This window comes from Opisthocomus hoazin, chromosome 4, assembly GCF_030867145.1.
Source record: "Opisthocomus hoazin isolate bOpiHoa1 chromosome 4, bOpiHoa1.hap1, whole genome shotgun sequence".
In the NCBI taxonomy this organism is placed as follows: Eukaryota; Metazoa; Chordata; class Aves; order Opisthocomiformes; family Opisthocomidae; genus Opisthocomus; species Opisthocomus hoazin.
In genome coordinates, this window is record NC_134417.1 from 55,812,309 (window position 1) to 55,834,384 (window position 22,076).

The 22,076-nt window shown below is 42.3% G+C and overlaps 1 protein-coding gene across 2 annotated transcripts in view; it reads right to left on the minus strand.

The window, feature by feature from the left end:
* The window catches only part of CREB5 (cAMP responsive element binding protein 5), a 255,855-nt gene that overhangs the window by 61,318 nt on the left and 172,461 nt on the right, over positions 1 to 22,076 (minus strand). For both annotated transcript variants that reach the window (XM_075417436.1, XM_075417435.1), the window contains 2 exons: positions 11,118 to 11,244; positions 8,860 to 8,970 (listed from right to left, as the gene is read on the minus strand). In XM_075417436.1, the coding sequence (XP_075273551.1) occupies positions 8,860 to 8,970; positions 11,118 to 11,244 (238 nt within the window). The remainder of the gene's footprint in view (positions 1 to 8,859; positions 8,971 to 11,117; positions 11,245 to 22,076) is intronic.

Below are 22,076 nucleotides of genomic sequence, written 5' to 3' on the forward strand. Positions count from 1 at the left end.
ATTTGAGGGCACTATTGAGGATATGCCATTACTAAACTTTTCATATTAGTATGAGTGTGAACTGAAATACCATAATGAAAATATAACAATATTTCTTGCGTCTTGAAAACAGTCCGGGGCTTTATATGTATTTCCAGATGGGAAACTAAAAATGTACTCTATGTTTTCACATGTATACTCAGAGGTGGCTTTTAGTCTAATTTAAACATTCCAGAACAATGTGGCCTAAATATAACAACATGAATAGTCCATTACTTTCAAAGAAATATCTGGCAATTTTTCATTATGAATTGTTAGGGACAGTACCAGTACCTGTCACTGACTGATACAGGAGAGTTAAAAACTCCCAGTGACTGCTTGGTATGATGAATCAATTATAAAAATCCCCTGATACTATTTTGGGGATTTGAGAAAATAATTTACCTTTAAATATTATGTAATGAACACCTTTAGGAAGTGGAGCCGAAAAACTAAGCCAGAAAAAGTTCATATAAGACGCTGGAAGAGTTGGCAAAACACCTGTGTGCAAAAAGAAGAGGCAAATACGTACTGTATCTAAATTAAAGCCAAAACCAACAAAATGCTTACCTGGCAGCATCAAACTGTGGAAGGGCCAGAGCTTGCCTAAAGGAAAATTTTGAGATTCAGAAGTATAAACTAGGTCCTCAGTTGATGCAAAAAACACACAGTTCCTTTGAAGTCAATAAATTGATACAGGTTTACAGCAGCTGAGGATTAGGGCTAAATTTTAAAACTAATCTTTGATTACACCAAAAACGTTGCCTCTGATTTTTTAGAGAGGAGAGGAGAGGAAAGGAGCTGCAGTGTAAAGATGGCTATTCTGTTTTAAATAATTTTCAGTAGACTGAAAAACAAAGCTACAGAAATCCTGGGTGCTGTTTATCTATTTCACAAAAGCTTTTTTTTTTTTTACAACATAATTTTAAGACCAAGCTTTCATGAATGAAAATGTAATATAATGAATATAATGAAGGTAACAATCCTAAATTAAAGTACTTCCACACTGATGAAGAATTTGATGCTATTTGAAAATAAAATTTTTAGAACATTTTTCAATATGGTAATAAGTTGGTTTCAGTGTGACTTTAATACATAAAATAGGAGAAAAAATAGCACACCCATGACTACAAGATGGAGGTTTTGCATAAATTAAATTATGTTCCTAAAAGACTGACAGCCTTTTAGTCACATCTTTAAAGTTCATCTTTAGCTGGTCAAAGTCCACGTTCCCCCAGCCTCTGCAATGCTAATGGGAAATTATTCCATTTACATCAAGTATTTTGCTGCCTTCTTTGTAATATGAGTCACTTAAAATGGGGTAAACTATCTAAAGCAGAGTAACTTGGAGGTGCCCACATTGCCAGAGAAGCTGCAATCAGTCCTCAAGCCCACGAGCAATGAGCTGTGAGTAAAGACCGCTCAGGTCCCTCGGGGGGTCCAATGAGGTGGGCTACACACTCATTTTAGTATAAGGAGGATACAGAGAGCAGAGGACACGACCAACTATGCTACATCCCATGCAGTCTGACTACAGAGCACATTTGGGAAGATTATTCATCGCATTTCATACACCAACATCTCAGATAAACATCACTGGCCAGCAATTTGCTAGTAAAAACCGCAAGCAGAGCGAAGTTTGCTGCGTAAGTGTTTCCAGGGTGGGAGACCCAGCCAGTCCCAGTTTTTAAATTACCTCCTTGATAACTCTCTGAACATAAATAAGAGAAGTTGCACTAATGAACATCTGGAAGACAGTATGTAAGCCTCCCACCGCTGAAAAGTGTCACCGGCCATATATGACAGCAGAAACAACAAATGCTGTGAGCATTTCCTCAGACGGAACACAGCTTGTAGCAGTATTTCAAACATGCCTGTGATCTTAGAAGGAGCTCTACAGGGGTATTTGTTAGTCCTGGTTTGGCTATGGTTGACATTATGTGAAAAGTAAGTGCTCTCCTGAGATTTCAGTGAAAGCCGCGATGCCAGGGAAGCTGATCTCACAAGGCTTCCATCATATTGTATGACAGAAGTCTCAGAAGATCAGTTAATTTTTGTCATTATGAGCCAAAATATCATCAGCAAAGTTGAAGAAATTTCAGGGGCATTAAATCCAAACACAGATTGTCACCTTCATTTGGATTTGAATCCTAAATTTGAGCCTGCACCTCCTGCAAGCTCGCGGAGTTCAGAGTCTCCCCATTCTTTCACTAGTCCTGAAAAAAACACTATATTTCAACAATTATATTGATATTAGCAATATTATTAATTAATATTAGCTTGAAAAAGTACATATACCTAAATTGTACTCAGACAGAAGTTGTGTCTTCTGGAAGTGGCAGCCAGAAATTCTTCTGTGCTTGGTTCCACTGCCAAACTGTGCGGCCTCTAGTGAGTCACTTCACTTTTTCTCTCTCCATTCAACAGTTTAAAATTATTTATCTCACAGGAACACTATCATAATTAATAAACTGCTTCACTAGCTACTGTATAGTATTTAGAAAATGCTTTTTAAGCCTGTCCCTGAAGAAGAGATTTATTGCCATGAGAATTTTGCTTCCAGCTCTTGTGTCCTCAGTGGTTAAAATACAGAGCTGGTAAAGTGTGTAACAACATCCCCTCTGCCCCAAAGCCTATCGCTTGTCATGAGATGCACTTGTACAACCCAAGCAAACATCAGGCTTAACGTGCAACTGCCTGAAGTGCAAAACAACTTCCATTATTCATGGCTCTTGCAAAATCTTGGAAAGTGTACATATTCCGAGCAAAAGACTGAAACATATCTATGCGAAGCAGAGCTTCCCTGTAATGCAACTTTGTTTTTACTTTTATAATTTCCTTTTTCCGTGGCCTCACTACCATAAAGACTTGCTTTTACTTGCACCAGCTCCCACTGACACACAACTTTACAGAAACAAAATCTGGAAGGGACAGTTCGGCACCAAACAAGTCGCCCTCACGTATACAGATGCATCTGACTTAAGTTTCAAAACCTCACAGCACACAAAAGCCAGCAGTTCATGTGTTGGGCTAGATGACAGCTACAGCAAGCAAACATTAGGACTTTATTTCAATTATTGCTATGGTTACAAAATCAGGGTGGACACTGGAGGGAAAAGCAGAAAGAGAAACAAATCTACAAAGATGGTAAATCCTCCGAGGAAAGAGGGGGTGGTGGAGAAACAGAGGGAAAGAGAAAGGGTGAGGGCTGGTGGGTGGGGGAGAAAGCGAGGTCATTTTAACACCCAGCTGAATAAAGACAAACAAAATAATAAAAATCCCAGTTCTTCTAGAGAAATAGTGCTGATAAGTGCAGGATAAAGTGACACAAAGAAAGAAAAATGCGAGGAATTGTTACAACTTGTGTCTGCAACAAGCAATGCAATTTGTACGCACTCAGGAGAAGCAAGATCAAATATTCAGCACATATTTGCAGCAGCTATGAGTAACTGAACCAGCTTGCTTCTCTGTTGCACTTATTGAGCCACTGACAGCTTAATAAGAATTAGTTCCTACCCAGTCTAGTTCATAATCCAGCATTTAGGCACGATGGGTGCAAGGTCCTGTTTCAGTAAACAAAACAAAATCTGATTAGCTTCACCCATCACAATAATACCTTAATCCACAGCAAGGCGTACTGTCTTCAGGTAAAGCTACTGGCCACGGAGGATCTTAAACCATAGATCAGGAGGAGCACACTGAAAAGTTGGCTTTGGGGACTTTAAAACATAAACGCAAATGTAACAGGGGATACAATTTCAGAACAGTGAGTTTTGTCAACAGTTGCAGAAACACCGCGGTTTTTAAGTATTTAACAGTCCCCTCCTTGAAAACATTTCTCAGTTACTGATACAGGCAAATTTGTCACAACTCTTTTTTTTTTGAAATTGGAAGGCTTCACTTGGCACCTTTTTTTTTTTTTTCTATGCTGCTTTCATTGCTTTATTGTGAAGGACAAGGTGAGCAATTGTTGTTGAAAGCTCTGCAGAGATGCAACATTTTTCTGTCTGCTCAGTAGTCCAGAATCTGTATGAAGAAAAGCCTTCTGGCCCTGAAGCAATGCATGTTGCTCTACTAGAACAACTCCTTTCCCAGACAGCTTGACAGGAAAACATGGACTTCAAACCCTTTATTACATTTAACAAAGTATCTTCAGTCACAAAATGTTAAGTAACTAGACCTAGATCTTCAGTGGCTCTGATCATGCCCGGACCGCCTGCGCCAGCCTCCTGCCTGAAATCAGGATGGAAACCTCACAGACCTGGGCCCAGAGCTGGCACCCAGCGGGATGTCCTTCCCAAGGCCACCAGCTGTTCCAGAATGCTGCTGCTGTTAGGGCAACGCTCTTGCTTCCGCATTCAACGGTTGCTACCAGGGCTGAGCCGAGCCCCAGACCGGGGCTGGGGGTAAGAGCTTAGTCCAGCAGTTCCTCCCTTTGCACCAGTCGCACCACCACAGCTCACAGGCATGTAAACGCACACTGTTTGTAAAGCAAGAAGCAGCAGAAGACTCGATCCAGATGCAGATGCCGATCTGCGTCCGAGGAAAGCCGGCCACCTCTGCAGCCGAGCCGTTCCTGCTTGGTTGCTGCTGCAGAAAGTGAGCAGTGCCTGCCTGACAGCTCTATGGAGCGCACCCAGGTCCCCGCAGCCAGTCCTGCCTTTCTGCTGGGATGCAGAGCTGAGCGACGCTTGGATCGGGATTTTCAAAGCCACCAGTAGGATCTGGACCCTTAACTCTCATTAAGTTGAATAAAAATTAGTGCTGATGACAACTGGCTAACCACAATTCCTTTCATTTCTCCTCCTCTGCCGCCAAAGCTGTCCAGCATTCTTAGGTAAATCATAAGGTTCAGTTAATATGGATATTTCACCATTATAATTAGGAACATGCTCATTACTGCTTTATTACTTTTCTTTTCCAGTTATGTTTTCACTCTAACATCTGATAGGCACTTTGAAATTAATTTTCTTAGTATTACTGTTCAACCTAGTAATGTGTATAAGGCAAGAACAAGACCCCATTACCCTACTCACTTCTGATATGAAAACAACTTTTTTTTTTCCTAAAGAATCATACAGATTCTGTCATGAAAGCAGAAACAGCCAAGCTACACATATTACATTTTATTTAAATTTTGTAAAACTACTAATCCAGCAAGGGGCAGAGGGAGAGGGTAAAAGAAAAAATTAAAAGGTCAAACTGAAAACTGTGATTTTAAGTTCAATTAATTTCATTGCCAGCCTGCTTTTTATACCTCCTTTCAGAGCTCATAAAACTCTACAGGTAAAGATCAATGCCTTGCAAAATTCAGATAGAGAGGCATCAGCTCCACCAAAAAGACCTGCCGTGACGCAGCCTTCCAGCGATTCAGCCTACACTATTCAGCTTTCACTCCAGTAATCCACACCGTATTGCACTTCCGAGGTATAAAACCTTAAATACTCCGAAACTGCAAACCAAACTGTATGTGAGCAGTATATTAAGGCAAAGGCACCGCCAACAATTCTGAGTTCGTCATATTCTCAGCCTACTGAACCACACATTAATATGCTACACATGGTATTCTGCATATTTTTACCATGTACCCTTAGAGCTGTATGTTTCCTTCACTTTCCAATGTAATATATTTTAACACAAAATCAATGTGTGTTTTTGGTGGGCAGCAGAAAGGTTTTATCCACTCAGCTCTGCATCTAAGACGAAAGCGGTATTGATTTAGATGTTCACTCATTCATTTACTAGGACAGTTTTAAAGTGTTAGGTGATAATCTAATTGAGAGGTACACTATGAGGGAAACTGAGATTGTTGCGAGAAATTAAATCAGTCCTGGGGTATCACCCACAATACTTTGATATTTGAAGTAAGATTCTCCTGCAAAATTAAACCAGGAAACAGGCATGTTGGGTGGCAGAGTATGGCTTTCTATAAATGCCAGGTAATGCAAGATGATTAAAATACAAATACATAAATAAATTGCATATTATAGAAACATTAATGCAACACACATTCTATATGTGTCTGTGTATGTGCTTGTATATGTATATATTTATCAGTCTGGCTTCCATTTTCTACTACAAACTGATTATGGACCAATGGAGGGTGTAAATCTTTTGCCATCTATCTGCTTTCTCTAAAAAACCTGGCATAACACAGCATCCATACTGATACTATTTATTCATACTTATTTCACAGAAGCAAATTAAGTCACACACTTCACCAAATAGTGTTACGGCTGCTACACACCAAATCATGCTCGTGTTGCTCAGCTACATACTGTCACGAGGCCAGAAGGATTTGACCTCACATCTGGGTCTCACATCTGAGGAGCCTGTCCTGCACTCTGTCATGTAGGCACAAAGGACACGCTGATCCACCCTTCATGGATTTGGACAGCTGATGAATCAGGCCCAAAGTCCCCCAAACTTCTCCAGATACTGCAGTCATCAGCTGCAAGCAGCTTAGATGACTCTGCCTAGTGTTCAACACATATATTCTTTGCAGAGTGGGGCCAGCCAAAGAGAACATATGCCGTGCTGGATGCACCAGCAGTAATAGTATTAGCAGAATCTGGGGAAATCTGAAATTCCTGCCTAATGCAGGACGCAATCCAGTAAGGTACTACGCACACCCGTTTTCAACTTTTATAAAAAAGTCACCAGAGTATGCAAAGTCTCATGCTTTGAGAATGAAGTGAAATAGTTAACAATAAGAACAAACATGCCTGCAATACAGATGATTCAGATTAAAAATTCATGAACTTACATGTAAGAAATAATTTTGCTCTGAATATTTCCTACATTTTTTCCACTTTGTATTCATGCAAAGTATTGTTAATAGATTCGTATTCCTTAAAGCAGTGGCTAAACGAAGAGGCTTTTCACATTGCATGTGTGCTCAAACAGAAAACGAAGTATAGAAGCAGAATTAGAATATTAAAAATAAATGTATTTGAAAAGAAGAAAAGTCCTGGAGCTCTCAATTATGCCTCTTACTCTTAAGACTTAATGCATGTGGACTTTTTCCACCTCTGGAAGAGTGGCAGACAGCCCCTGAGAAGCAAAGGGGCTGCTTGTTCACTATACTGTGTTTTGGAATTGATAGCAATTTCTGTCTGACAGAACCGTGACTTCATACGTTAGGTTTAGGGACAAAACCTGCTTATCCAGATTAAAAGGTAATTTGTATTAATGTACAGTTTCAGCTACTAAAGCACAGAATTCTCACCACATGAACCAATAATTTAATCTTGTTCTTAAGTAGCCTCACACTTCCAGTAAAAAAAAAGGCAGGGGGTAGTGGGGGGAGAGTAAACTACAGAACCTTTAGTCCCAAAAATAGATGCCAGTTTTAGATTTATTCAGCCAAGGAGTATTTAGCTTGGCTCAGCTATGCTTGAGTTGAAAAAACACTTGCCTATTCCAAAAAGTTTTTAACAAGCTCTGCTGCAGATGCTGTTGCCATTTGGCATGTCATCGTCACTGTGTGGTACAGCAGAGAGAGAAGTCTTGACCACAGGTTTTCCTTGGCTGGGGGAGCCAGCATTTTTGGCTATCGCTCTTCTTCTGGCCAACTGGCTGCATGTTTACGGAGTGTGGTTTGAGACGGGGTGTTAACAGAGATTGGGTTAACAGCCTAACCCAGACCAACAGTGAGGCGAAGGCATGACCTATCCAGTCAGAAAACAGAGATGGAATAAGCTCATATATGTTGCTGTTCTTAACCGAGAGTCTCTTGTATGCACCGTACCTATAGACAAGAGATATTCTCTTTGCCTCAGGATAGATGACAACAACTTCAAAAGCTGTACCAGTCATGCAAAGCAGAAATATATAAAAACGTGTAGTTGCCTAATCTTTGCCGGCTTGATTTCATTCTCTCACCTGTGACAGTTTTACCTTGGCGAAATGCCACTGAAAGAAGTTCAGTGAAGTTATTCCTGTTTTCCACTATGATGAGGTATCTTGAGAGGATAAAAACCCTACAGAGTTAAACTGCAAAATTCTGTCCTTGTATTTCCACAAACCAGCAAATGGCAGTTCTGAAACTGAAAAAGCCTAAGTGTTTCTACATGGATGAACTTGGTTCCAGGGATATTAGTGCCGAATACTTTCATGAGAGTGCATATATATAAAGCTGGGGAAAATTTGCAAATGCCCATTTGCGGTTTAGTTTACCTACATTAATCCTATACCAGTACATATGCCTGGGAAGCCTTGACCTTGTAAGACATACAACAACTTTAAAAAACACTATGACATTTGACTTGTATACATGAATTATTTTTGTCCAAATTCTGACTCTTCTTTTTGACAGCAACACCTTTGTTGCACTCAAGCAAAAGAAAATATCTCAGTTTTAAATACATTGCTCGGTCTGCTTTTCTAACACTGCCATTACTCTGGCACTCTGTGTGCCTATCCGAAAAAAAAAAGGACTATGTACACTCCTTCCACATGAGACACTTTTTACTTCACTCTTTATTAACTGACAATTTTCTTTAAGCCAAGTTGCAGAGCACAGACACCATCAGAGAACCAGCCAGACCATTTGCTTAAATTCTTCTAATCTGCACCAAACAGCCTATTTAACACAGTATGGATCAGACAACCCACCCTTCACTTCAGTTCCCTCTCACCGACAGTTCAGCTAGGACTAGGAACATCTTGAAAGTTCACAGACACAAAGGCAATTTAATGCAGCGTATTAAAAAAGAGCATAACATATGACTAAGAATGAAGTAAGCAGTGTCTGGCTACATACCCCGCTGTCTGGGTAACCAGTACGCAAGAGCAATAGAAGAAAAGAATGGGTTTTTTAAAAAAAATTTCTCTTTTTACCATTTTGGCTTCTGAATGCATTGGAGGGACTTGAGGTGAAGCACACGGATTATTGAGGTTCGGCCCCTGCATCCCCATGATGTTGGAGTTCATTGACATTTGTCGCTCCATCTTTTGAAAGAAAAAGAAAAAGAAAAAAAAAAAAGGTTTGAAAACGTCTAGAGACATTTGCAAGAATTTACATTCAGTTTCTACTTAAATGAACTCAGCTTGATTTCTTCAAGTCATGACTGGAAAAATAACAATCTGTGTCGTGAATTGCATGTGTGTATGCAGGCAGGCGTGTGTTTCATCAGAATCAGCCCTGAAAACTCACAGCCAATTATAAAGAAAAGGGTTCTTTACTAAACAAATGTAGCAGCCACCCAGGTCTGTGCTTTTGTGTAATGATTTTCTCCCTTTCAGTATAACAACACTCGGAGTTAAGTGCTTTTAAAAGCATCACTGTATAAAGTTGTGGCTTCCCCTGTCAGTGCAGCCCAACTTAGCTTGTTAAGAACGTAAATAAAAACCTACAATCTTGAGTATATGGAAAAGGAGTTGTCTCTTTTTCCTTCACTCGGACTGCTCAGCTGAGAAGAGTTTTCCATATGTCTTGTAAGGGAAGCTTTCATGTACTGCTGAGATAGCAAAAAACAAAGCAGAACTCCTCCTGGCTATTCTGGGCACTTTCTGCAAGCTAATCTCACTAGGCTGAGAGGGAGGGATACAATTTTCAAGCAAAACCTCCTGGCAGTGAGGACTGGATAAAACAATTCCCTGCAGTGTCCTCCCGGGAAAGAGGCAAGCCCTGTTACACCTCTGGTCATTGGCAGGGGTGGGAAGCAGGGTTCGGGTGCTGCTTTCAGCCGGAGCCGAGCGTCCTGCCTTGTGTTGGGCCAGTCCCCTGAATCTTATGCTCATACGGGAAATAAACTTTGGATCCCCCTGAGCTATTCCAAGCAGGGGAGCTATTTTTTCATGTCTTGTGGTGAGGCCGTGACTCCCACCCTCCATGATCCTAGCAAGAATGGGTGCTGGGCCTCGGGGAGAGGGCAATATCCCACTGCCTGCTGGCAGGGAGAAGCCTCCTCACCCTCTCCATGGGGCAGGAGCAGCTCCCATCGCCGCCTCCTCTGCAGCCCTTTCGGGAGGGCTGTGGGGCAGAGCTGCAGCCGGGGCAGCCAGTGCTGACAGACAGGGTCTATCTTGCCTCCATGCTCACATCTCCGGGGCTCTCGGCCAGAGCACACCTGCTCGTCAGCAAGCAGAGCTGCCCAAAGGGCTCCCCAGCAGCAACCCAAAGCCCCTGAGCTTACACTGAAGCAGGATGTCTGCTCCATTTCAGGTTCCTTAGGAATCATGCCAGAAAAAAACTGCCCATGGTGACAGGGCTTACATTTTTTTGCTGAACTTCCTGGTCAATATTCCAGGAGAGCCTTATTGACTAGTTACTAGTTAATAACTTATTAATGACAGCTCAAACAGCAGCCAAACTTGAATTTTGGAGCCCTGCAGAATGTCCCCCTTGCTCCAGCAAAGCCAGAATGAGCAGTGCTCTCCTCTCTCCCATGGCTGATCGCTCTCAGGTTGTCTTTCAAACTGAACACCATGGGATGAAACAGAAACTTCTCCTTTCCCAGACCCCTCTTCCACGTGCCATCTGTACTCAACTCCCCACCCCTAATCTGCCCAAATGTCTTATATTGAAAGGGCTGTTAAAATCTTTTAAGAATTTGAAGCTACAATTGCAAAGCACCCTTGGTCTCCCAGAAGATGGGGAATATTCCCAGCTCTGCAAAAATGAGTGGAAGATGAACAGCGATCACGACCAAATTCTAATTAAGTGCAAGTTACCAGACTGGAAAAGTAAGTCACTTTTTTTTCTTGTTAGCTGAATATCTCCCACAAACAAGAGGATTACTTAGAGTTCACTGGCATAACTTATGTACATGGTCTTTCCCGTGTTGTCTGACTTTAGAAAAATCTTTTTGTTCCAGCACAGACGTACTGATCTCACCTACATGACCATGTGTGAGAACCAGAAATTGTAGTCTCACGTAAACCGTTTCTAATCACTCTCACAGTAATTAACACGCCATTAACTGCACCAGAAATACTCTTGTGTAAGACGAAGCAGTGAAAAAGGTCCAGCTTCCTTAACTCATTACACTTTGATTTTTTAGAAAACCCAGCATACTTTCACATCTGCACCGGATGAATCGAGCAAAAAAACAACTTTCCTCCGCCCCCAAAAAAAACCAAACCAAAAAACTTACAGGCATGAGTACAGCAGAAGATCCAGGCATGGTAGGGTTGGGCAGGGTGCCAGGCATAGAGGCAGGCATAGGCTGTCTTTGTCGGTTGTGTAGGTGCAGTAGTGAAGACAGAGACCCTGGGACAGGCCTAGGAGAACAGGAAAGAAAGCTGTCACGGGCTCCAGAGACTAAAACAAGCCTTACCGTGCCAGCCATTGCTAGGCACCAGCAACGGCAGCAGCAACTCTGGACAAGCAGGCGCAGATAAGCCAGTCCAGCATTTGTCCTCTTCTGCATAAATCAGTAGGACAGAAAGTTTTCCAGAAACAGATGAATCACCTTCCCTCTACTATTTAACAGTTACAGTGCCAGTATAGTCCATATGATAGAACATGAATGTAAACGTAACAGCTGGTCTCAGTCTACGCACCTCTGCATCTTACAGTGACCAGCAAAAGATTTCTACAGACATAGCAGGAAAATTTCCTGGCATGCCACATCAGTGCGTTGTGTAAATTCAGCCCTCGGGAACAAAAATATCTGGATGATAGTTTTGCAGACTATGACAGAAAATTAAACACTCTTAAATTAATTCTGAAATGTAATCACCTGTAAATAAACTACTCTAAAATGAGTATTTCACCTCATTCTTGATGTTCTCGCCTCTGAAAACCTACCAACTGTTTGTTCCAAAGTGAGGTTCCTGGTTTTACCAGTTAGCATTACATCAGGGCACAGAAAATGGAAAAAAAGGAGGAAAATTAGCAAAATTACATTCAGATTAAGCAGCTTGTAAAGGCAGTAAGTATGAACTACAAAAAAACAGTGAGTTATTTTGGCAAAAGGAGTTCAGGAGATTTAAAAGGATTTTTCAAAGTACAGCATGGGGGAAAAAAGTGTATGTGGGAAAGCAGGCCCAGCCACAAAGAATAATCATAAAATTAATGAATTACACAAAGATGGGAAGACGGTCACTTCTTCCATTTGGTCTGCACCGTGTCATATCAAATGATGGGACTTAACTTCTTGCCTTTCCAATTATAAGCAATACCGGCAACGACGAATACATACACCCCTCCTCTAACTTTAGCTGTCACTTCCATTTATCTGACAACAAGACAAGAGGCCAAAGGCTGTGAGCAATGGGATTCAGACATCCCATACGGAAGACACCACATCCAGGCTTGCAAAGCCTGTCTCATGGCAACACCAGCTTCTTCCGACCTACAAGTCTCATCCTCTTCTGCCCGCAGATCAAACCACCTAATCCCCTCTCCCCTAAAACTCTCCAGTATTGCTCATTCTTGGACTTCCAGTCCTTCAACCCTACTCTCTTCAAGCCCGCTCCTCCCCGAAAAATTTCTTCAACAAAATCCACCTCAAACTCTTTGCCCTGCCCGCTCCCTTGCACCCGGACACCCCTGCTCCTCCCACCCCTCTGCCCTCAGCTGCCCTCTCTTTAGCAGCTGCACATGACTGAACTCCTCCTTTTGTCTTGGTTCTCCATGGAGAGAAAAAGTCTGTGTTTTGAAGAATGTTTTAAAGATCCTCCCAGACACATGCAGTACTTATTCAGAAGGGAAAAAAAACCCATAACAAAACCAAAACAACAACAAATGTATCTCAGATACAGACAAGAAGTTCTTCCTATGCCTCCTTGGTTATCTGCTGATGGAGGAATATGATGTACTTTACATTATGATTACTTTCATACTCCTCCAAACAAACTCAAGACAATGTCTCCCAAATACGTGGTGTAACCCTGTGAGAGGGTGCAAGAAGTGCTGCGAGGGAGCATGAATCAGCTTCTGGGACAGTGGACTCTATGGTCAGCTCAGCACAAGACAGAACCTGGAGAGCTGTGGAAATGGTGTAAGTGGAATGGATGTAGTGTAGGAAAAGTGAGCTAAGAAAATACACTTAAAGTACACAGGCCCTGACCCATCCTACTCTCCACTTAAAACACAGCTGCTCCATGTACCAGCACTCATTCACACAGAAGGACTGATGAATCATTAGGACAGGGTCAAAAAAGCACGAAAAGCAGACTCAGTGATCCTTTGAAAAGAAAGAAGTGGGGAGATACCAGGCTGAATGTGAGAACGATCTCAGTTTGGTTCCCAGGGGTTGTGCTTGCCCCCACAAGCAAAGTCCACATCCCACCAGTCCATTCTCACCGTAACTACAGCCCCGCAGAGCGGCAGACGCCATGCTCAAACAGGTCATCTCTATCTCTTGCCTTTGCGTTCGTGCGATGGCTGCCCGATCGAAGTGCTGAGAGCCCCATGCTGCAGGGGCTGAGGAGCAGAGCAAGGGGTTCTGCAGCCCCTATGGGGACACACCCCAGGTTTCCGCCCAGCAGAGCACACAGGTAAGGAGAAAGCGCTGGTGCACTCTCCTGCCTGTCCTGGGACAATCCCAAGGCGTGCAGCCACCCACCGCCGGAGCTCACAAGCCCTCTGGGTCCACCAGCTCAGACACAGCCTGCGGGAACAGCGCTGGCTAGCAGGAGCAACGCATGCAATAAAAATACCGCTTGAGTTTTCAGTGGGACCACAGTAAAGCAGGTACCATGACAACAGCCCCCCTCCCTTATTCATTCTGAGACTGTCCCACATACAGACCCTTTGTACAGTTCACCAGTTTCATAATAAGCTTAGGTGTTAGGATGTTTGACAGAAACTTATTTTGGCCTGACCCATGCAATTTGTGCAAGTGATTCTCAAGGGACTGCACGGTTTGAGTTTTGCTTATATGTTCCAGAGCCAAAAAAATTTCCAAAATTGCTTTAATGAGTTTGGGAATATGGGACTTGGGCAAAAGGGAATTATTGGTATTTATTAAAATGGCAAAGAAGCTTCCTTGCTGTCCCCAGTTTCACCTTTAACGCTGCTTCGCTTTGGGGGTCTGCATATGCATTAGACTTAGCTAGAGGGGAAAAAAATCCTCCGTACTTCAGGTATTTTTCCTTGCTACACCTCTGCTAGTCTATTCCCAGGTATGTTTTTGCAAAGGGGTGAAGAGCAGTCAGAGAAACCTTGTGCTGCAAGGCTGACCCTCTGCCGAAAAGTCTGCACCACTCCTGCCACCAACAGAAGTGCTACATAATGCACACCAGATTCTGCTCCCCACTGGGGAAACCTGGCATTGCCCAGTACTCATGGACACTTCTCTCGTTTCCACATTCAATACAGGTCATCGATTAGCACATGCTCGTGCGCACTCACTCGCACAGAGCTCGAGGAACATGTATGGCACAGAATCGTACAGGCTGAGATACTCAGTTTGTCTAAGACATTTCTTCTTCCAAGGACAACACAATCTCTTTTGTTGTTGCTTTCTATCCTGCAGCAAAGAAAGTCAGTCAGAGTTTATAATTGTTGTTTTTAATGTTGGACACGCCAACTCTGCTCCTCTCTTTGTAAATGCTAAGGAGATGCTGGCTGCAGCCTGTCAGTCAATATTGCTGACTGAGGGATTTCAATTCCTTGGCACCTGTGTTGCTAAATAAATAGGTTGTTGGGCAAAGAGCCCACAAATAAAGGACAGATAAGATAGAGAACTGGCAGGTGCTCAACCTTACGGAAAATCTGGCCATCCATGGGGTTTTTCCCAACTTTAAGAATTTTCATCGCGTTCCAGCAGGAGCCTGCTGTTGGACATGATGGGGTCTCAGTCAGCATTTGTACACTATCTCTTTAGGCGTACGTGGCCCGGATGGATAGCGTTACAGTGGCTTAGTAAAATACCACATGCTAGCCAAGCTGCTGTAACTGACCATGTTGGCTCCCCTCCCTCTGCACGTGCTAACACCGTGAGTCATCCTTACTCACATTTAAACAGATGGGCGGTACCCTGCTAAGCCATGGTGACTCGATCATGTTCCATCACATGACCCTACCCAACGATTAAAGATAACTCGACTAATGTAATCAAATAACTACAATATATACTTCGCTATGTGCCTTCCTGATTAACACCAAATATTCTGTCTGCTATGATGCAACACCTATCTGACCCAGTTTTCTAGATTGTTTGATGACTAAACACTGCATTTGTCTATTAACAGACTAGGCTTCCCTTAAATTGAAGTCTTCGAGGACAGTTTCTGCAGATGACGATTTGCTGCTGAGGTCTCATGAGATTAGGTTAATACTGACCTAGACCATTCACGGCTACGTGTAGAAGGACAGACGCTATTTAAAGTATCACTGCAGTAAGACTTCTATTATAGCAAAGGACTCAGGTCAATGAGTCTTATCACAACCTCTCTCCTTCTTCTTACTGTCCTGCACGTACCATTCATGCAAGGTCAGCAAGAATACCTACCCCACAACCTGGTTTGTTCTACTTTAGTTAGCCCTGGTGCAGAAAAAGTAAGCCTTACGTATATGGAGTTGCACTGGAGCAAAGAAACTCATATCTTGACTTTCTCTGGCCTCCAGACCCAGCCAGATCACACAGGAGCAGCCCACAGGTGGCCACAGATTGTGCTGTGGCGTTTGACCATGTTGGGACAGCACTGGCTCAGGGATTCCTGCACCATGCTCCAGTTACGCAACACAGACTTGCCCAGACTTTCATCGTTTTTATATATGTGTATCTATATATATATGTATGTACATATATATATATTTATTACAACAGTGCCTAGAAGCCTTGGTTTAAAAACTGTGGGTGAGGTCCTGCCCCCAAAAGCTTATAGACCAAGGATAAAATGAGGGAGGGTCAGTGGAAGCAATAGGGAGACACGGGTATATAAGGCAGCAATGATACCATAATGAGGAGGAACCACTGCACACCAGCAGCCTGGATCTTTTCAAGGTATGTCAGTATGTGCATGTGGTTTGGGTGGCTTTCAGGCTGAAGCACCCAAGTAGCCTACCGTGCTGAGAATGAGCACAGCTGGCTAGGATCTACCCTCTGAACGTCTCATAGACAACAAGGTATTGTCGCAATTAAACTTTTCATTGCTAAAAAGTATGTTCACTGGAGCATGTGGTTCTACAGACCAGCTGCAAACCACTTCCACAGCAGCTACTGAGGCCAGAGTATCTGACCCAAATGCCGTCCTTGGCCTTCAATATTTGAAAAAATTCAGTCAGAGGGCAAAGACATGGAAGGGATGTTTCAACCTGAGAAAAGTGTACTGACTGAAGGGATTGCCTCGCTTACTGCTGGTCTGCTGCTGTTTGATCCACAGTGCCATTATTTAAGCCTATCAATCCAACTACAGCTTTCCTCATTTGTGGCCCATTAACTGAGATGCTCCCTCCCCCCAAAAAGTAGGGCAGTTCTGTCTAGTCTCAATGTATTCATTTATCATTCAGAGGAGGAAAGAAAAAACAAACCAAAAGAAAGCAACAACAAAGCATCAGACAAGTACTTGGAATACCTCGCATAGTTGCAGGGACCTCACCCGACCTGCCGTATCCCATGTTTAACGATGTTTTAATCACAGCATCACCAGAGCGCCAAGCTTTCCAAGAAGTGGGAGGTTTGTGTCGCCAGGTTTTTCAGAGTCAAACCATATTCAGGGAAAAAGAAAACTGGCACCTACAATTAATGGCTCCCTGCCAACCTAGTAAAGATCCCTGTTTGTATTTCTCAGACAATTCAGACATCTGCATGATGTGGGCAGATTATTATTATCAGTAGCAGACATTTATATTGTGGTGGTGCCCAAAGGTCCCAGCCGGGACCGGGACCCCATTGAGCGTGGCACTGTACAAACACAGATAAGAGACAATTCTTACACAACATGTTTACTATCTAGAGACACAAAACAGATGAAAAGCAGAAGACGGAGACAGAACACACAAGCAAATAAATATACTAAAGAATTGGAGACGGTGTAGTGGCACTCCTCGGGTTGCTTTTTTGTTTCTTTGTATGTTTTTAACGTAACTCGTATGCTCAGAAACGACAGGATCGAGGAAGTTTGCAAGAGGAAGGGAGTAACTAAGATTGAGACACAGGAAGGGCAATACTCTAGAGAGGGAAAATTGTGGCTCGTAACTTAGAGGACTTGGGGAGCATCCAGACAAAGGTATGCTTTCTGTAGAGATTTTTAAACAGAGTGTGCGTATATTTTCATATATGTGTTACCTTAAGTTATTTTTCCAGTGTTGGATGAGAAAAGATTTTAGCCTAGGAAAGAGAAACTAGCTGATGGTAAAGACACTGGCAAAGTGAAAGTGATGCTTGACACTGTAATGAGAAACTGGAGGACTGAGATAAGATAAGGCTAAGCTGTGAAAAGTCTTAAAGACAAGAAGCTTGGTTCAGAGTGAAGGGAAAGCCCATGTAAGTGTTTGAGGAGAGCTGGCACAATTAAGATAACAAGCTACAGGGTTGCATAGAGGTAGAAGGAATTCAGCAACAAGCATCACAAAAGGAGCACAATGCAGCATACAGATATTAAATGACACAGACAAAGTCAAAAGCAAGCAAAGAGATGTTACTTCTCAATTCACAAATCTCTTGATGTTCATGTGAGAAGCTGTTCACCGGGAACAAAGCAACTCCATTGGAAATGCGTTCTTGCTCACTCACTTTAATTCACAGGGACAGAACACCTAACTAAAGGGAAAGAATAAGCCCCCTCCCCTCCCCCCCCCCAAAAAAGCGCAAAAAAGACAGAGAATGAATGTATGTACAGTCAAATACTAGAAACCTGTGGAAAAATGCCTCCAAAATTTGTTAAGAATGCTGTATTTTTCACCCAAGCTCGTAGGAGAAAACCCCCCAAACCAGCAGCCCCACTGCTGCCATGTATTTAGTGGGCCCAACTCTACTTCAGGATTTAGTCAATGATAAATCTTGCCTTTAGAAACTCCAATTGTGCTAATGCCATCTATATTTCCTGAACACATGTTTAAGGAACCTCTGCAAATTCAGCATAAGTACAAGGACCAGCAGGTCCTTGGAAGCCTCACAGAACCCATTAACATTTGCCTTTTGGCTCTTACAGGTCTTAGAAACTGCTGGTTTCAATCTTCCCTTCCCTCTAAATATTTCACTGGGTCTTATTGCCTGACCCATTACAAGAAAAATAAGAAAAGTTAGAATGGTTTCTTAGACTATAACCTCCTCAGAGAAGTTTATGTTCTGCACAGTGTTATGCACACAGCTGGAACTCACCAATGATATGTGGAGGATAATGGCACAGTTAAAGCGAAACAAGGAAACACTGCGAAAGGCAGCTTCAAGGGATTATAAAGAACTAGTTCATATAAAAACACATTCTTGTAATAAAATAAAAAAGTGGGATAAAAACAAAAAGCTGCAGCATAAACATGATTTGATCATAAAAACAAGCAACGATGTCAAACTGATTCCACTGTCGTCACAGTCTCCCGGCTCAGACAGGACCAAGCTTAATTCTTCAGGAGAACAAATGATTTTGCATCACCACAAATAAAGCTGTATCAGTTTTCACTGAAGAAAAAAAGTGGCAATAATACAGAAACATACCAAATGGCAGCTGACTTAAAACGAGAAATAATAACAGCAATAAAGCTTACACAAACACTTTCTAACATGTCCATTCTTTTTAAGGGTCGGGCTTAAGACTCCAGCCTGGCAAGCAAATGCAAGAGAACTTGAAAATTTAAGGCTCATTGAGAAAAAATGTCAACAAGTTCAACAGCTGGAAAGAAACCTAACCCTTGCATCCAGACAAAAGTGACAACTGAACATCAAGTAACTCTTCCGCCAGGTTTGTGCTACCTGAAGGTACTGGAACCTTCATTTGCTCAGGCAACTCCATTTGCAGACATTACAGTAGTGCAAATGGCTTTTATTTGACCTCATAACTTTGCATCTGAAAAGAATAGTGGGTTGCAAAAAGGATGGAGAAAAAGCTCCTTTTACTCTTAAAGGGCCGAGAGGGTATTTGGAGAGCTCTTCCTGAGTACTCACTACTGACAGATCCCTATACTGGAAATGTGGTAAAACAAATTTCTCAAAAATCTCTTTCTATTTACCCTTATTATTTGTCCCAGTGCAATTTAACAGAAATACTAAGATAAAAGAACTTTGTAAACCCTGCTTTATAATAAAAGTGAAAAAAGAATCTTTTTGAAGTGATTTATTTTTCCTTTTTTTTTTGTTCTTTTTTTAACTTCGCAAACAAAGTAGAATTTTGTCTCTGAAAATAAGATGGTGAATTACAGCAAAGTCATGAAAACAAAGAACCAACAGTTTCTCCAGTGCAGGCTTGTTACCATGAGCTAATAATTCCAGACTTTAAGCAAGCTGAGCCTCTTTTTTAATAACTGCATGCCTCTAGGCAAAGTATTTCTACTAAAAATTATTGAGGCATGGAACAAGGCAAGGTGTGTGAGCTAATGTTGGATTGTTCAGTTACTAAACCAACTCCTATAGCAATGAGCCTGCTCTGAACTGACAGATTATTTCTCTGTATACACTTGTATAAACACACTGCTTAAGGTCGAAATCTGTGTAAGCTTTCTTTTCAATTAAAATGTCAAAGATGACAGCACATGTTTTCACTGTCCTCCACAGGATGATGGATGCCGCGGCAGCAGTTTCATGCCCCTGTGTTTCAGAGATGTTTGCCTGCCTGGGTGTCTAAGAAAGATGTGCTTGCTGATCTTCTCATACGCCTGCCGGCAGACAGGACTGCTGCGGAGACCTTAGGGTTCCGATAGCTTAATAGCTCTTGACTTTTTCTTCCTCAATGTCCCTGCATGTGCCCCCACATCCAATGTTGGAAAAGTCAAAGCGGGAAAGTTGTTGCGCCCAAAGAGTGTGGGAAAAGGGAAAAATTAAAACACCAAATTGCTGCTTAAGTGTGAAGCCTTAAATCCCAGGCTGGTTTCTGATCGTGGCAAATTCACTTCAGGCACCTGACTAAAGTCCCCACAGAATCACAGCTGCTGTCAGCAGAAAGACACAGTGCACCCCAAAAGGAGCTTCCAGCAGTTAAAAAAACAAAATGGGATTAATACAAAACTTTACATTTCTTCAGCTGCATATCCGTAAAAATGAATAGAACTTTGTCCCTCAGCTTCTCGTTCATTGTCATCAGTCTAGAGCTTGTATGGAGCCAAAGACAGTGCCTCCAAACATTGCTGGGTCTCAAGACCATGTGGCAATACAACTCATAGCACACATAGCCATAACGCTATGGTTGGACCTGAAGCATCGATTTGGTGACAATTTTGCAGAAAAAGTTTGACTAATGAGAATGGTCTCAGTGAGTGAAAAACACTCCAGCATCTGCCCCTGACAGATTCAGTCTGTCTAACGCTGACAAGACACAACTGTGCTGTCTGCACTATGGAAAGCAGTGTTTGCCCACAGTCACTAGTGAGGAAAACAAGTAGATATATATACGTGAGATGATTTATTTACTGAGACTTAAATTCTGCCCTCAACACCAAAAATACTTTAGCAGTAACACACATCACAGAAATCTTTAAGGAAGGCGTTATATAAGAAAATACAAACCTGATTTCTGAAACAAAATAGCAAATAAGTAAAATAAAAAACCAGAAGCTTGGAATAGTCTCAGATGACATATGACATCAGCGGCAGACCAAAATCCAGCTCTTAATCCCATCCTTTAACAAGAATACCATAGAGATACTCTGTGCTTGTTAATGCTCATTGCTTCCCTAGCACTTCCGCCATCAGCACATGCTCCTGCGGTGCCAAGCTCTCTCTACAGTCTGGAGAAAAGTTAGCACTTGTGCACAGCCCACCACGGTCACAGCCCCAAGCATACTCAGTGTCTCAAAGCTGCCGGTTGTTTCAGTGGGTGGCAGTGGGGGAGGAGGGAGAAGAGTACGTACATGAGAGTGTATTCTTAATTACCTGTTTAACAAGTCACCTCCAGGTGTAAAAATACCTTAGAGCTGCCAAATAGCTATGTATCTTCAGTGACCCTCTTCCCATCCCCAACCCACTTCACTGATTCCTTTCAAACTTTCATAAAGATCAAAATGAATGTATGTCATTTCCTGGGAGGAACCTTTGCACGCGCTTCATCTCTTCAACATGCTAAAAATCCCAACTGACAGCTGTATTAGTACAAATGACAAGAAGCACGGGAAGAGGTGAATCTCAAGGCACAAAGAACAAAATTGTGGAGAACTGCTGTACTTCAACAGAGATCACCTCCAAGCCAGCATTGTCTGCTCTCATTATTTAAAGAGCTCATGCTGTCTTCTCTGCCTGCATCTCAATGGGAGCTACCACTAACTGGGAGCATCAGTCAAGCAAACAGGAATCACAAACTCATCTACGGCTTTTTTTTTACATAGCTAAGGTAAATTTCACCGAAGGGTGGAAACCACATTAGCTGCTATTTATAATAAAGTCCCTCAGAACAGCATATACTACTGAGCGGTGTGCTCCAGAAGTACCCCACAGCAACGGCAGAAGCACTACAGGCAGCGGCTGCTGGAGATTTCACTGACACTTCGGTGCCAACACAGACCAGCAAAGGTTTCCAGCAGCGTGCAAGTGGAAGAAGGGATAGCTAGCAAAAGCCATTGTCTACTCATGTGCAACCACAGATACATGGGAAAACTTCTCTCCCTACGCACGCTAAGAGAGACAGCAAAAAACAGCAGGCATTGAAAAAAGGTTATTTTATTCTTGCAACAAAGTGTATAATCTCATAGTAATTTCCAGTCACTATCTGTGCCCACTGCCTCCCTCTTAAGCACTGGTTCGAGCATGAACCTGCAGCTAATTTTGAGGTTGGAGTTCATTTGTTTTCACAGCAATGCAATTAATTTCCACTGGAAAATGCATCTCAGGCATTCAATCAAAATAGGCCTAAAATAATTCTGAAAAGCTCATCTGTCTCCAATCTATATAATGTTTTAAAAATTGGATGCATGCCCTGCAATAATATTGCACTTCACAAAGCTTAAAGCTCTAAACTTGAGGGTATCAGTTACACTGAAACTGTAGTAAATTAAAACATCCAGTTTCTGGTTTGCA